The following is a 16,250-nucleotide window of genomic DNA, read 5'->3' as shown; positions in this document are numbered from 1 at the left end:
TTAACTTAACCTTCATAGGACAAAACTTTTAATATGAGACTAAACTCCACGTACATTCAGAGTCTATTTTTCCATTCAATTTTGATTCACATTTTCAATAATTATGTCACCAAGGCTGTTCAGTCCTGTCGATATCTCCTCGAGTCTAGAGTATAGTTTCGCCACAGACTTCTTTTTTCGAATCGTAGGGCTGAGTTGAATTCTTAGTAAATTTCGTTTAGTCAAATTACAAAAGTCATAATTCTGAGCTAGTCAAATTAGTAAAGGAGGCTAAATATTTTTTTATGTGAAAAAATAATGAGATGTGTTTTTTCCACTCATTTGACACTCTCCCATAGCTTCCCGGCCCCACTTATTTTTTTACCCTTATATCCCTTCCTATTCTCCTCCACGTTTTGTTTTATTTTGCTTTTATTGATTTTTGTTTTTTAATCAGTTTTTTTTATCATTTTTTATCAATTTTATTCTTTTCAATAATTTTTTTATTATATATTTATATTTTTTTATTTACTTTTAAGTTATAGATTTTCACATCTCTAATACACTCCCTTTCCGGCCCCTCTATTATTGACTTTATACCATTTTTCTTATTTCATTTTTTTTGTTTTTCTATTTTTTTATTAAGTATTTTCTTGACAAGAATGTTATGTTGTTTTTCCTTAATTTTCTATCTCTATATTTTACTCATCATCTCCAGCTCACTATTGGCGGCCTCTAATCGTCGTCTCGATCAAAACTATATTTAGAGGAAAGGTGAACTGAGAGGGGTCGCCATCAGCGTCGAAATTCGACCGAATCTGAGAAGGGACTCAGATCGATAATGAAGAAAAGTTTGCTCAGATCCGGTCGAATTTCGACGTCGATCGTGTCAATGATGATCTCACTGCATTCATCTTCCCCTATGATATAATTTTAATTGGGACGGCGGCGAAGGCCACCAGCGATGGGCTGGGACGACGAATAAGACACGGGGACAGGTGATATTGGGACAGAAGATTCGATCTCTTGTAATTTTTTATTTTTTTTAATAGTAGATTTTAGAGGTTATTATTTGTAAAAAATTTAAAAGTAAAATATGGATAAAAAATTATGAAAAAATAATAAATAAAATTTATTAAAAATAAAACTAAAGAAGTAAATAAAATTAGAAAAAATAAAATAACTTGTTATTAAAAAAAAAAAAGGTAAAAAGGTCATTTAACAGGAGAGAGAGGGGGTACGGTCAAGGGTTGGGAAAAACAATTACCTAAAATAATTTAAAATTATCCCCCACAATCATTTTTACCATCAAAATTTATAGTCATTAATAATAAAAATAATAATAACAACAACTCTATTGTAGTTCTTTTTGCCGTTCTAATAATCTTTGACCTACAATAGAAATTATATCTGCAAGTTGGCTGGAAAAAACAGGCAGAACTTTTGACAATTATTCGTGAAATTTGCTGTTATTGACTCACGTTACGTATCGCTTGGTCTTTATAGATTCACGAGTCTAATCGGTGTTAATTGATAGAACTCTTGACAATTACATTACATTATGAACCAGTAGTTTTCCAACCTAACTCATTTTCCTCATGTCTTCGGTCGTCTGATTGGTTAATGAGCTCAAATAAAGGCATTCATTTTGATCATTGAAGTATTCCTTGATACCAAACTTTCTGTGAGTAATCACTTTCTAGGAAATTTCTCAAACTTGATTACTTTATTTCCAAGTATCTTACCGACCTTTCATTTACTTCGTTTGGCGTTTTATGTTGCATCAAAAGTCACTGCAGCGTGTTGACAAACAGACTTCAGTAGATGGGGTTTTGCACTGGAAAAGGAGAAGATCTGACAGCAGGAAGCTTTTGATTAAATGATTTCCAAATAAAATAAACTCATAACAGAATAACGACTTGGAAACAGAAATTAATGGGAAATTGCATGAAGTCAGAACGAAAAAGTTATTGATTTTTTCCTCTTAATATTTTTGACGAGTCATAGTGTGTGAAGGGTACATGAACCAAATATATACACATTCCCGTTGTTTCCTCTCATCTTCCTGCTGCACAGGTCAACTATATCGATCGCTTGCTTCTTGTCAGCTATATAAATCACTTAGAGAAAGCTAAAGGTGATCATAATTGAATTGCGTACTGATCGTAGCTCATTACCTTTCTGCACCAAATGAGGCCCATGACAGTGAAATTCTTGAGTGTTTCTTTTGATTTCTTGATCGTTTCTTCCATCTTATTAGCTTTTTCTGCGAAGGCAGTTAAAATCGGTGTGATGGTTAACCCTTACCTGCCTACTCGAAGAGAGCAAGAAGCAGCCATCAGGATTGCAGCACGACACTTCAATTCTTCTTCGCCACTCGTTCTACGATTCAACGAAACCAATGATGATCCCGTTGAAACGTCAACAACTGGTAACTTCATTATTTAATCACACTTTGATTCACTTCTAGCACGGGGTAATAGTAAATAGATATATTATAAGTTCATGCATGCTGTTGCAGCTAAAGATATGGTTGACTGGGGAGCAGAAGTAATCATTGGCATAGGAACAACCCACAGTTCCATGGAAATTGGCGCCAACAACTTGGAGCTGCACTTTGGCTCACTTTTTCTCCCCTCTTTTATGCCCATGGTGAGCTACTCAAAAATGTTATAACTAGCCAAACTTATATAGTTCTAGTGTAGTTAATGTAACACATGCAATTCCGTCTATATTTAGTTTGTATGATTATTTAACATTGTCTCTCTATTCTCTTCACATAGGAAGGGTCTATAGTTTCTATACGAAAACAGTTATTATTGTTTGGCTCATAGTGGTGCTAATCTTGACCACTAGTTTCACAGCCAATCTCAGCTCCATTTTGACCATTGAGAAAATTGAACCAGTGCCAGCAGGGAGTAAAATTGGCTATGATGGGGATTACTTTGTCTTTAAGTACTTGCAGAATGTGTTGAATTATAAGGCTCAAAATATTATAAGAATTAAAAAATCGGAAGCCTACGATGATGCTTTTAGGAGTGGAAACATCTCAGCAGCTTACATGGAGACACCATATCTTAGGGTTTTCCTCTATAATTATAATAAGTACACTGTCATTGGTGAGACGCACGTGCTTGGGGGATTTGGATTTGTGAGTATAATTCACTATACATTTGAATTTACCACTGGAGTATACTTACTATTGCACATGATTCTAATTATTTAATTTTTTTTACTTAAACTAGGTTTTCCCCAAAGATTCTCCTCTAGCGGATGATTTCTCGGAAGTCATATTGAAACTAACAGAGGATGGAACATTCAAGAAACTTGAAAAAGATGAATTCTCCTTCACCTTATCCAACACTCCTAGCCCAGACAATGAGAGGAGAAAGGATAGCCTAAGCACAGAGTCCTTTTGGGCACTCTTTGTCTTCACTGGTTCCATCTCGACGATAATGTTAATACTTTTCAAAGGCCACCTAATTCTTCAAAATGGGAGAAGACTATCAAATGTATTGTTTGGGCCCATGAGACAAAGTTTTAACATGGTTTGGACAATGACCAAGAAACGAAGGAAAGAAGAAGAAAAGGTGTTCCCAGTATCCTCTCAAGAAGGGACGATCCATGGACAAAATGAGATCACAATAGATATTAATCTCCCATCAAACCAGGTAGATGATGACAATAATTGAAACAATGAGATTATTAATGTTTCATTTATGTTGACTGAATGTTTAGTTTTTTTTTTTAGTTAGCACCGGATATCCAACTTACGCCGACTAATCATGGAGGTGACCAGTCTGACCCCACGGAAATTTTCCACTGGCCACTAGGAAAATCAGAAAGCGCTCACAACAAGTGGCTATCAGCTCAATGTTCTTAGGTCAACTGCTTATTAAGAAAAAATCATTCACTAATTCGTCGAGACTAGGAGTACTCAATCCTTAGATGCCCGGAACTGAGAAGGTGTCAAGTCACTGCACCATTGCCCCAGGGGATATAGCTTATAAAGCTCCATTTATCTAATGTATGATATTATTGAAGGTAACACATGATATCACGGCATAATTAGGGATACAACTCATATATTTATGTAGACAAATCCTTGATCATATCATGACATAATTTGTGAAGTAGTTCATATTCATGTGGATATATGTCTAATTTGTGTTAGCATATTGTAATTTCCGTATCTCAAACTTGAAGTCAACTGTCCTTTTGCATAAGCTGAGTTCACCAAGCAAAATAATATTTCCATTGGTGATCAATATGTCATTGATCATTTGATTAAGTAGTAGGAGTGCCAAATAACATCGGCCACCTACAAAATTTTGTTTTTAGCCATTAATCTAGAAAATAACAAGGACATATAATCCAAGACAACTGTTACTAAAACTATCAAAATAAACTAAATAATGGTTCAAGTACATATGCAATGTGAAGGGAGAAGGCTGTAACACAAATATAAGATTGAGAATAAATAAAAACTATTTTTAAGTTCAATGAGGATTCTGAATCTAGTAGTGAATAAATCTTATAACATCTATTAATTTGCCTACCACTCACCTCAAATATATGGAAGCAAAAGTGAAGCTGTCACCTTAAATCTAGAGGCAACCAGAGGATGTTAGATAGGAGAAATAAGTACGAACATAACAATATGAGATTCAAGAAAATGAAAGGGCAATAGTATGACAATATAAAATACAAGAAAAGAGGATCTATAGTATCCCACACGATATAATAATAAATTTTGATTTATCTCTAGGTATAATTATTCTTCTGTAGATGGTTTACTTATAAATATATTAAATCTATTGAGTGTACTTTTATTTAAATTAAGTAAATTTATTTTTAACAATCTATAATGTGCTTATTTTGTTGGTATTTATTTCTCTAATTAATGGGCTTACATATTATAACACGATGCATTGTCATTACAGATAAGTCAAATAAAGTAATATAATTGATGTTAATTATGGGCTTAATTAAAGAATATGGATTTTGTGTGTAGAAACCTATTAACCCGTTTTCATTATTATTGATGGGTTGATAACAAAAATAGGTTTAAAACAATATATAGAGTTATGGTCCCCATAGGGTTAAGGTGTCGGAACTTCTTCCCATCCCATCGGAAAGAAGATTAAGGTTGTTGTCACTCTGATACCAATTGATGGTAAAAGATACATCTATACGGGAAATGATAAGAAAGTTAAAGTAAAAATGATTGGTGTTTTTAAACTTTATTTAAGAACTAATGCATTTCTGAATTTGAAAAATACCTTTTATAGTACTGTCTTTTCGATGGAATTTGGTTTCTATGTCTTAAGACAAATTTGATTATTTTTGTTCATTTGACAATGAAAAATTTAGTATATTCCAAAATTCAGTTATGATTGGTACTAGTTCCTTAATTGATAAGTTATACAAATTAAATACCATAACTCTTACTAACAACAAAATAATGAATATAAGTAACATGGATGCAAAGCGTAATTTGATGAATGAGAATTCTTCCATATTGTAATATAGGCATTTAGTATATATATCCGAATAATACCAAAAAAGATTAATGTCACAAAGAATTCTTGAATTCCTTAATATGTCGGACTTTAATGTTTGCATAGAATATATTAAAGGGAAAATAACTAATAAAATGAATAAAGGTGCAAATTGGTATAACGATGTCTTGAAACTAATAGATATAGATATATGTGAATTATTCCCTAAAACTTCTTGGAATAGTTAAACATACTTTATTGACTTTATAAATGATTGTTTATGATATGGTTATTTATACCTCATTCATGAGAAGTCGTAATCCTTGGACATATTTAAATTCTTCAAAATTAACTTGAAAATCAACTAGGCAAAAAATTAAGGTCGTGAAATCTGATAGTGGTGGTAAATACTAAGGCAGATATGACGCATCTGATGATGAACAATGTTCTTGGTCATTTAGAGAATACTTTGTTGAATGTGGTATCGTTCCTCAGTATACCGTGCTAGGTAATCCTCATCAGAATGATGCACTTGAGCAACAAAATCAAACCCTAAAAGATATAGTAAGAAGTCTTTTCTTTTTTACCAGAATCTTTATAAGGTGAGACACTTAAGCCTGCAGTTTACTTACTAAATATAATACTTAGTAAGACAGTGACAAAGATCCCTTATGAATTGTGGACGAATAAAATACCTAACATTAGACAATTATATGTATGGGGATATCCAACTGAGGCTAGGTCTTATAGGCCTAATGAAAGAAAATTGAACTAAAAAATTATCATTTTTGTAGGTTATTCTAAAAGGTCAAGAGGCTTCAAGTTTTATGATTCCTCGAATAGGTCATTCTTCGAGATGGAGAATGTCAAATTTATTAAGGATTGTGGGAGCATGAATGTAAGAGAAATATCTTTTGAAGAGGAAAACATTGACGATCCTACTATGTTCCCACTATTACAATTGGTAGTGATAGCATAATGATTCTCAACATTATTAGAATTGCAAATCTAGGAGTAGTGAACCAAAATATTTTTGTGTTACCTCCAACACAAATGGAGGGTCCATCCACTTAGATTAAAGTAACACCTCCTATGGTCAAGGAGTTGCCCCAACCACCTTAAGTAGAAGTATCTTTAAAGAGATCTACTATAGACAGGAGATCAACAATTTCACATGATTATATTTATCTCTAAGAATACGAGTTTGATATGGTTAGAAAGTGATTCTACATCTTTCTATGAAGTCAAGCAATACTCTAATTTCGAAAAGTGAATCGAAGCCTTGATGGAAGAGATGAAGTCTATGACTAATAATGGCCTATGGGAACTTATAGAATTATCTAAAGGTTCAAAACCGATTGATTGTAAATGGATTTTTAAAACTAATTGAGATTCCAAAAGCAATGTCAAAAAGTAAAAGGTTTGCCTTATTGCTAAAGGATTCACACAGAAGAAGGATATTGATTATGTTTTCTCACTTGTTTTAATGAAACACTCTTTTAAGATAATCATGACATTTGTAGTTCTTATTTAGAATTACACCAAATGGACGTAAAGACTACTTTCTCAATAGAAAAATAGATGAGACTATATACATAATGCAATCAAAAAATTTTGAATCTAAACTTGGAGCGCCTAGTATGTAGGTTAAAAAATCCATTTATGATCTAAAATGGTCATCTTATCAGCGAGACTACAAATTTATCAAGTGGTTACTTCATTTGGTTTTAAGGAAAACACCATTGATCAATGTATGTACCTCAAGTTTATTGCCAAGCAATAATAAGGCTTTGGCGCATGAAACAAATTATTTCTATCATGTCATTTTGAAATTAAAGATCTTGGTAATGCAGTTTTTATGTTAGCATACAGATATATCATGATTGTTCAAGAGGTATACTTAGATTATTACAAAAGACCTACATTGAAAGGGTACTCAATAGGTATGACATGCAAGATTGTGCACCTAGTAACACACCTATGGTAAAAGATGATAAATTTAGCTTGCAGCAACATTCATAGCTAGAATCTCTAGCAAGCATGAAAACAAAGTATGAAGTAAATCTTTTGCTATTCAAGCAACCAACAAAGTCAGCATATGAATCTTCAATCATCTCCAATTGACTAGATTTCTTATACATGAGTATGAAATCCTTTGCTCTATGTAAATATCGCATAATGCTCTTACGATTATAACACGCAAGATTGTTATTATGCATAAGCCCGCTAAAGTGATTTAATTGATGTTGAATCATGGGTTAAATTAAAGGATATGGATTTTAATCATGAGTAGAAATTTGTTAACCTATTTCCATTATTATTGATAGGCTGATAACATAAATGGGTCTAAAGCTATATATAGGGCTATGGTCCCCGTAGGGTTAAAGTGTCAAAACTTCTTCTTATCCCATCGAAAAGAAGATTTAAGGTTGTTTTTGCTCTGATACCAATTATAAAGTTTATAAACTAGGAATTGTATGATGAATCTCATGATAATTTTGATGTGATCAACCAAGTTGGTTAGGACTTCAACAAGAGTGGTTCCAGCCACAGGGGTGTAAAGGATAGCAACAGCTGCCTCATCCTTTGTAGGCTTGGCTTCTGCTGCTGATTGTCCATGAAGCCGGGTGCTGGAGCGGTCGATCTGCTTGGTGAGGCTCTTTAGTCGCTCGGAAGCCTCCTCCTCCGTCCATGGCGCCTCCCCCTTCTCTGAGGGTATTATACATGAGGAGATTCTTAGCCGTGTATTTCCAACCCTCCAGCGTGCACTCGGGTTGACCAGTGTGGGCGAACCCATCTGTTATCCGGTCCCTCTTCTCTTCTTCTAGGGTTTGCAAAGTCGGTTCCTTCTCGCCTTCCAACAGGTGGGCGAACTTCTCTCTTTTCTTTCGATTGACTTTCTCCATGATCTTGGAAAAACTCTCGTTGTCCTTGCTGCTGTACCGGCAGAGGAAGTCGTCCAGTGCGAGAGAGCCAGGGGATCATCAGGCGCGGCCGCATGACGAGTCGAGGGCGTGGAGCCGAAGCGAGTGCCGAGTGATAGGAAGCGCATCTTGTCGCATCGCAGCAAAAGGTTACGTTCATCCGGGGAATTCATAGCAGGACATGAGTCCGTCTCCCTCAGAGGTGGGAATTTTTGTCAGAAGATTGTTGATCTTACCTTAGGGCATCCGCAATGCCTTTAACACTTGAACGTGTTAATACTGTTTTTTTATTATTATTTTTCAAATCTGTAAGTATTAACGTTCAAAGAACTGAACGAATGCTACAAGGACACTAAAGGGTTGACGCATTAACGCTTCACTTTAACGTGCGTTGCAAAAGCCCTTATTACAATAAAACAATCATCCTAATTAACTCATCGCTCGTCTGAGAACAAGGGTCAATTCCGATTTCCGACAAAGAAGAGATCATCAAATCTAATAACGATGAGCAGTTCATTATTTTTTTTAAAAAAAAATAATAAATAAAATACGACAAAGATAACGGATTAAGAATATTTTAAAATTAATTTTAATTATTGATGATTTATTAGATTTGAATTATAATTATAGTTATATTTATTATTATTTTATATTTATTATTTATTATAATTATAGTAATATATTATTATATTTATCATAATATTTTTTATATATTATTTTAAATATAAAATAATTATCTTTTAAGATTTAAATTTCAATTATGACAAATTATAGAAGATCTTTCTTCCATTGAAAAGTGGGCTGGGCTTAATACTGGTCATGGCATGTTTCAATTATCTTGATAGGCATAGAAAATTTGTATGAAACTAAATTAATTATCCTAAAATTAATTTATTAAAAGAATTGAATACCTAGTATAAATTTCAAAAAAAAAAAAATTCTCATGCATTACTATCGACAGAACTCATGTTTGGAAAATCGTGATACTGTATGATCCTACGATCCAGAAACATAAATCGATCTAGGATCATGCAAAATCGATTTTTATAATAGAATCGCAACAGGATTGATAGGATCAGTAGGATCAGGACATAATTAGTAGGATCGTAATAAGATCGGAGCAGAATTGGTGGAAGCTTTGAGATTATAACTTTTGACTAGAATTGAACCACGAGCTCTATAATATATCAAATCAAAGCTCGTTCAGAGATCTTTAATAAATTTTAAAATTTATCCTTAACCACTCTATTTCAAATCCAAAAAATATCATTTAAATCTTTTTCGGAGGCCTAAGAGATTTTATCTTTTTTGTTATTATCTTTTTTTTTAATTATTTAAATATATGTTTAATTATTTTTAAATTATTTTTTTGATCAATAATATTTTTTCTCCAAAATAATAAATTTTTGGATGTCTATTATCTCTGCTTCCTCATAAAAGCACCGCCCTTACCACCTCATCTATCATGTCATCTCTTTCCTCTTTCTTTATTAAAAAAATTATATTTTTAGTCATGTAACTTATATTTTTTTTCAATTCTAGTCCTGTTATGAGTCAATTTACATTTTTAGTCTTGTAACTTGTAAAATTTTTCAATTTCAATCCTTTTTCCTCTAAAATTGAAATTTAGAGGAAGTGGCGTCGGAACGGCAGTGGCGCGCGTGAGGAGATCAGAGAGGAGGGAAGGAGAAGAGAGCGATGTGAGGCTTCCCTTGGCCTTTGGGGTCTTGTATGCGGGGAGAAGAGGTCGCGTGCGGCGCCGGTTAGAAGCGGTTAGGGCACGGGCGTGAGAGGAGGCTCGGCACGCGAGAAGTGGCGTCGGGTGAGAGCTTCGGCAGGGAAGAAAGGAAATGAAGAAATAAAAGAAAATAAAGGAAAAAGAAATATAAATATAAACATTTCCTCGCTTAAATGGGGTAGCCTAAACAGGTTTTCCCGGGGCCCAATTTTTATCCTCGTAACCGAAGCCATACGGTATCCGAAAAATTCTTAGAAAATTTCTAAAAATTTCAAAAAATTCCCTTATCATGATTCGTCATTTTTTCGATATTTTACATTCTCCCCCACTAATAAAAATTTAGTCCTTCAAATTTCGTTATCTACTATCAGCAAGTACTAACAATAGACAGAAAGTATAAATGTTAAACGGTAAACTGAATCACAATCCTCAAGTGAAAAGATGGGGGTATCAAGCTCGGATTGTATCCTCGAGCTCCCAGGTAGCCTCCTCGTCTGAATGATGCTGCAATCCGACTTTAACCAGTCGGATAGTCTTGTTTCGCAGCTGACACTCCTTCCGGTCCATAATTCGTACCGGAACCTCCTCGTAAGTAGCATCAGGCTGAAGGGAAACTGAGATATCTGTCAACACATGTGTCGGGTCGGGTACATATCTCCTTAGCATAGATACGTGGAATACGTCCTAAGCGCCTGCCAGGGACGATGGTAGTGCCAGCCGATAAGCTACTGCTCCAATTCTGTCCAGGATCTGGAAAGGGCCAATGTACCGCGGAGCTAGCTTACCTCTGAGGCCAAATCTCTTCACCCCTTTCGTGGGTGAAACTCACAGAAATACATGGTCGCTAGTAGAGAACTCTAGGGGTCTGCATCTCCGATCAGCATAATTCTTCTGGCGGTCCTGCGCCTCTGACATCCTCCGTCTGATAGTATGGACCAACTCTGCCTCATACTGAGCTCTATGAGGTCCCAACAGCTGGGCCTCCCCAACCTCATCCCATAGGGTGGATGTTCGACAATGTCTATCATACAACGCTTCAAACGGTGCCATCTGGATAGCCGAATGAAAGCTGTTATTGTAGGCGAACTCTACCAATGACAAATGGTCTTCCCAACTGCCTCCAAAAATCCAATACACATGACCTCAGCAAGTCCTCTAGAGTCTGAATGGTCCGCTCTGACTGTCCATCTGTCTGCGGATGGAAAGCTGTACTGAAATGGAGCTGAGTGCCCAAGGCATGCTGCAGACTCTGCCAGAAACGAGACGTGAACCGGGGGTCTCTATCCGAAATAATAGTCAAAGGGACACCATGTAATATGATGATCTCCCGACAATACAGATCTGCCAATCGATCCAGGGAATCAGTCTTCCGGATCGCTAAGAAGTGCGCCGATTTGGTTAATCGATCAACGTTTACCCAAATCGCATCATAGCCTCGTCGTGTCCTAGGCAAACCCACCACAAAGTCCATGGTAATGTGTTCCCATTTCCACTCAAGAATAGGAATCCGCTGAAGTAATCTTGTAGGTCTCTAGTGCTCGGCCTTCACCTGTTGACAGACCAGACATCTCGCTACAAATTCCGTGATGTCTTTCTTTATACCGTTCCACCAATACGAACGCCTCAAATCTCGATACATGCGGGTTCCACCTGGATGGATCGCAAATCGAGAGTGATGAGCCTCCTGAAGTAGCTCCTGTAAGATCGAGTGAGACTGAGGTACGCATAATCTGCCTCGGAAGTATATAATACCCTCCTTATTTCGTGTAAACTCGGTCTGCTGCCCGGAAGCTATCTGGCTGCTAATAAACTGCAAATGCTGGTCACCGGCCTAGGCCTCTCGGATCCTCATCCTGATCGACGACTGAGCAACCATGGTAACCAGAATACTCTGCTCTGTCTGTCCCTGCTCCCGAAGGCCCAACTCGGAGAAACCCTGAACCAAGTCTGTAACTGAAACTCGGTGGCAAGCCAAAGTCCCTCTGGACTTCTTGCTGAGTGCATCGGCAACCACATTAGCTTTCCCTGGGTGGTAGCTAATGGTACAATCATAATCCTTCAGGAACTCCATCCATTTCCTCTGTCGGAGATTAAGCTCATTCTGGGTGAAAATATATTTGAGACTCTTATGATCAGTGAGAATCTCTAATGTAATATCGTACAGATGATGTCACCAAATCTTCAGAGCAAAGATGATGGTGGCTAGCTCCAAATCATGTACTGGGTAGTTCTTCTCATACTCCTTCAACTAACGAGAAGCATAGGAGACTACCCTGTCGTGCTGCATCAGAACAGCGCCCAAACTTTGAAGAGACACGTCGGTGTAGAGTACAAATCCATCCTCTTCGGAGGGTAAAACCAAAATTGGAGCCGACACTAATCTTTGCTTCAGCTCCTGGAAGCTGGTCTCGCAGTCTTCAGTCCAAGTGAACTTCACGCCTTTCCTGGTCAGGCGTGTCAACGACATAGCAATACGCAAGAAACCCTTGATGAACCGTCTGTAATATTTTGCTAGTCCCAGAAAACTATGGATCTCCTGAACTGATTTCGGCTGCTCCCAACTGGTGACAGCCTTGATCTTCTAAGGGTCTACTAAAATACCTCTGTTAGAGACAACATGTCCCAGAAAACCGACTTAGGATAGCCAGAAAGCACACTTGTTGAACTTCGCGTACAGCTGATGTCGTCGAAGAGTCTCCAAGACTGTACGAAGATGCTGCGGATGTTCCTCCTCGGAACGCGAGTAGACCAATATGTCATCGATGAAAACGATAACAAACTGATCAAGATACTCTAAAAAAAAATACGGTTCATCAAATCCATAAATACCGCTGGAGCATTGGTAAGCCCAAATAGAATTACCAAAAACTCATAATAGTCGTATCTGGTACGGAATGTTATCTTTTGAATATCAGATTCTCTGACTCTCATCTGATGATATCCGAATCGCAGATCAATCTTAGAATACACTGATGTACCTCTGAGCTGATCAAACAAATTCTCGATCCACGGTAAAGGGTACTTATTTCTGATGGTCACTGCATTCAGCTGTCTGTAGTCAATGCACAACCTCAGTGTACCATCTTTTTTTCTTGACAAATAATACCGGAGAACCCCATGGAGAAGCACTAGGGCGTATAAATCCCCTATCTAAAAGCTCCTGGAGTTGAACCTTTAGTTCGTTCAACTCTTTTGGTGTCATACGATAAGGAGCTTTTGATATCGGCGCGGTCCCCGGAATCAACTCAATAGCAAACTCCACTTGCCTTCTGGGAGGCAAACCTGGTAGCTCCTCTGGAAATACATCCAGATACTCTCGGACTACTGGAACGTCGAAGAGTTGAGAACTACTGTCATCTTCAGTATGAATCAAGGATAACAAAAAACCCTGACAGCCATGTGACAGCAGCTTCTGCGCCTGAATCGCCGAAATGGTCGATATGCCGTTGTCTCTGATGCTAGTGAAATCCCACAAGGGTTGGTTCGGAGGCCGAAATGTGACCACCCTCGTCTGGCAATCAACAGTGGCATGATATGCTGACAAACATTCCATGCTAAGAATAATATCAAAGTCGACCATTTCCAATACTAAAAGATCTACCGTAAGTATCATGTTGTCAAAATCTAATGAGCAACCTCTGACCTCCTGAGTGACGTCCAATGAATCACCGGACAGTAGAGAGACGGTTAGTCACTGCGGTTTGAAAGTGGGTAATCTACCAATCTCTCGCATAAAGGTTCAAGGAACCTTAGCAGGTTCATGAATACGACAATCATGACTAGTAAGATTTAGCTAACATTCTATACAACTTTATCATATAGGTTTACTAGCTTAAATCAATCTTACTCTATTAAGCAATAAATTACAATAGAATTAATTAGTAAACCAATTAACATGTTAGGAAGAGTTTAATTTATAGTTATTATTATTATTATTATTATTATTATTATTATTATTATTATTATTATTATTATTATTATTATTTCCGGTTTACTAGATTACGAACAGAAATATTTTGTCCTTTGGTTACTTAATCTGAATCAATCTATTCTCAAGTAGCATATCCTCAATAAATAGATATACTGACTCACCATCATTTTCTATAAATCTAAACATGGATCTAGAATCACATAAACGTGTATATCGCTCCATATCTATTAAGTTATAACACAAATATCACTACAAGTATAAAAATTATAAAATTTAACTTTATACCTATTTGTCGTCTGGAGATGTTCCGTCGCTATCCAGTCCCCAATTTACATAAAAATTCCTAATGAGAAACTCGACGGAAACCCGTACAAATCCGAAAATAAATACCCAAGTTAACTAGTAAACTTGGGTTAACCCTAAAATCCAGAACACCAAATGCAGGTATCGTAACCCGCTCTGATACCAATAAATTGGTATCAGATAAATCTCAGAAATCCGTAACACGAAAACAAACAAGTATCGTCAACTTGGCTCTGATACCAAATAAATTATCGCGCCCTAGGTAGTCCCTGCCCGAATAAAATTTCGACAACATCTCCCCTGTACGGGTGACAATTTAAAACTTTATACATTGCCCTCAGGGTCACATATACCTCGGCCAACACGGCCGAAACAATAACAATAATAAAAATACAACAACCAATCATCCACGCAGTTTAATAGTAAACAAACTAAAGCAGTGATAAGAAAACTAAGGGGGTGTGTGGTATGAGCATGAGAATCATTGTATTGTGGAATGAGAATGGGTATGAGCATGGATATCACTCTTAAAAGTAATATTTGGTTAGTTGCATACTTTCTATCGGAATAAATCAATATTTCCTTTTTTACCTTTAAAGGAAAATAAGAGAAAAAAATTAGATGTGAGAGAAAGATGAATGTGAGAGAAAAATATGATGAAAGACAATGATGAGAGAGAAAGTATGATGAGAGAGAAAGTGTGATGAGAAGGAATGAAGAGAGAGAAAGTGTGATGAGAGAAAATGAGAAAAGAGAGTGTGATAGAAGAGAGCATGATTAGAGAAGATGAGAGATAAAATATGATGGGAGAGGATGAAGAGATAGAAAATGTAATGAGAAAAAATGAGGGGAGAGAGAGTGTGTGATGAGAGAGATTGAGGAGAGAGAAAGTATGATGAGAGAGAAAGTGTGATGAGAAAAAAAGAGAACAGTGAGTCTGATGGGAGAGATTGAGAAGAGAGAAAGTATGATGAGAGAGAAAGTGTGTTGAGGAAAAAAAAGAAGGGAGTGTGACAAGAGAGATTGAGGAGAGAGAAAGTGTGATGAGAAAATAAAAAGAGAAAAGAGAGTGTGATGGAAGAGATTGAGGAGAGAGAAAGTATGATGAAAAAAAAAGAAGAGAGTGTGATGGAAGAGATTGAGGAGAGAGAAAGTATGATGAGAGAGAAAGTGTAATGAGAAAAAAGAGGAAAGAGAGTGTGATAGGAGAGAGAAAGTGTGATAAAATGATGAGAGAGAAAATATGATAAGAGAGAACAAGGAGAGAGAAGTGATATGAAAATAAATAAATAAATAAATTTTGATATTTGATATTAAGGGAGAAAATTTTAGTTTTAAGTCAAGGGTATTTTTGGAATAAGAGAATATTTTGATTGATGAAAATAGGATAATGACTCATTGAAGGGGAGGTACATGAGAATGAGTTATTACCCAATTTCAAGGATTCATTCCCTTATTTGTATTCCTATTCCTATAATCCAAACATTAACAATAGTAATCAATGATTCTCATTCCCATTCCCCACTCGTATTCCCCCCCTAAACCAAACACCCCCTAAAAAAAACCCTACTCAACTACATCCATAAAGCTCAAAACACGACGAACTAGAATCCACTCACCTCTTCTGCCATCCAGGCAGGTATGTAGTAAAACAAATCCAAATAAAACTCATCGACAACATCCATAAAGTAAACTAATACAAATCCAGATAGTGCAATAAGAGAATAAGAACCAAAGTCCGAAAACAACACATCCTCGAAAGAGTGCAGGGGACTAGCGACTAGAGCTGTCAGATGGGTCAACCCATGGCGGGGCGGGTCGGCCTGTGGCGGGCCCACCATTTGGTAGGGCGGGGCGGGGTGGGCCGTCAACTT

At 36.5% G+C, this 16,250-nt stretch overlaps 1 protein-coding gene across 1 annotated transcript; it reads left to right on the top strand.

Annotated features, from left to right (window-relative positions):
- The first annotated feature begins 2,149 nt into the window (after positions 1-2,149).
- Positions 2,150-4,239, top strand: LOC122040195 (glutamate receptor 2.7-like). The gene is made up of 4 exons (XM_042599544.1): positions 2,150-2,410; positions 2,501-3,130; positions 3,225-3,650; positions 3,731-4,239. The coding sequence occupies exons 2-4, from the start codon at positions 3,041-3,043 to the stop codon at positions 3,860-3,862; spliced, it is 648 nt and encodes a 215-aa protein (XP_042455478.1). The 5' UTR covers positions 2,150-2,410; positions 2,501-3,040; the 3' UTR covers positions 3,863-4,239.
- Positions 4,240-16,250: the final 12,011 nt, after the last annotated feature.

Source organism: Zingiber officinale, chromosome 2A (genome assembly GCF_018446385.1).
Source record: "Zingiber officinale cultivar Zhangliang chromosome 2A, Zo_v1.1, whole genome shotgun sequence".
NCBI lineage: Eukaryota > Viridiplantae > Streptophyta > Magnoliopsida > Zingiberales > Zingiberaceae > Zingiber > Zingiber officinale.
Note: the sequence above shows the minus strand (reverse complement) of the source record. Positions and strands in the feature narration are given on the sequence as shown.

Coding starts and splice junctions, on each gene's coding strand:
- LOC122040195 (XM_042599544.1), top strand. CDS start 3,041: ATGGAGACACCATATCTTAGGGTTTTCCTCTATAATTATAATAAGTAC. Junction 3,131..3,224: donor TGCTTGGGGGATTTGGATTT/GTGAGTATAATT, acceptor TACTTAAACTAG/GTTTTCCCCAAAGATTCTCC. Junction 3,651..3,730: donor TTAATCTCCCATCAAACCAG/GTAGATGATGAC, acceptor TTTTTTTTTTAG/TTAGCACCGGATATCCAACT.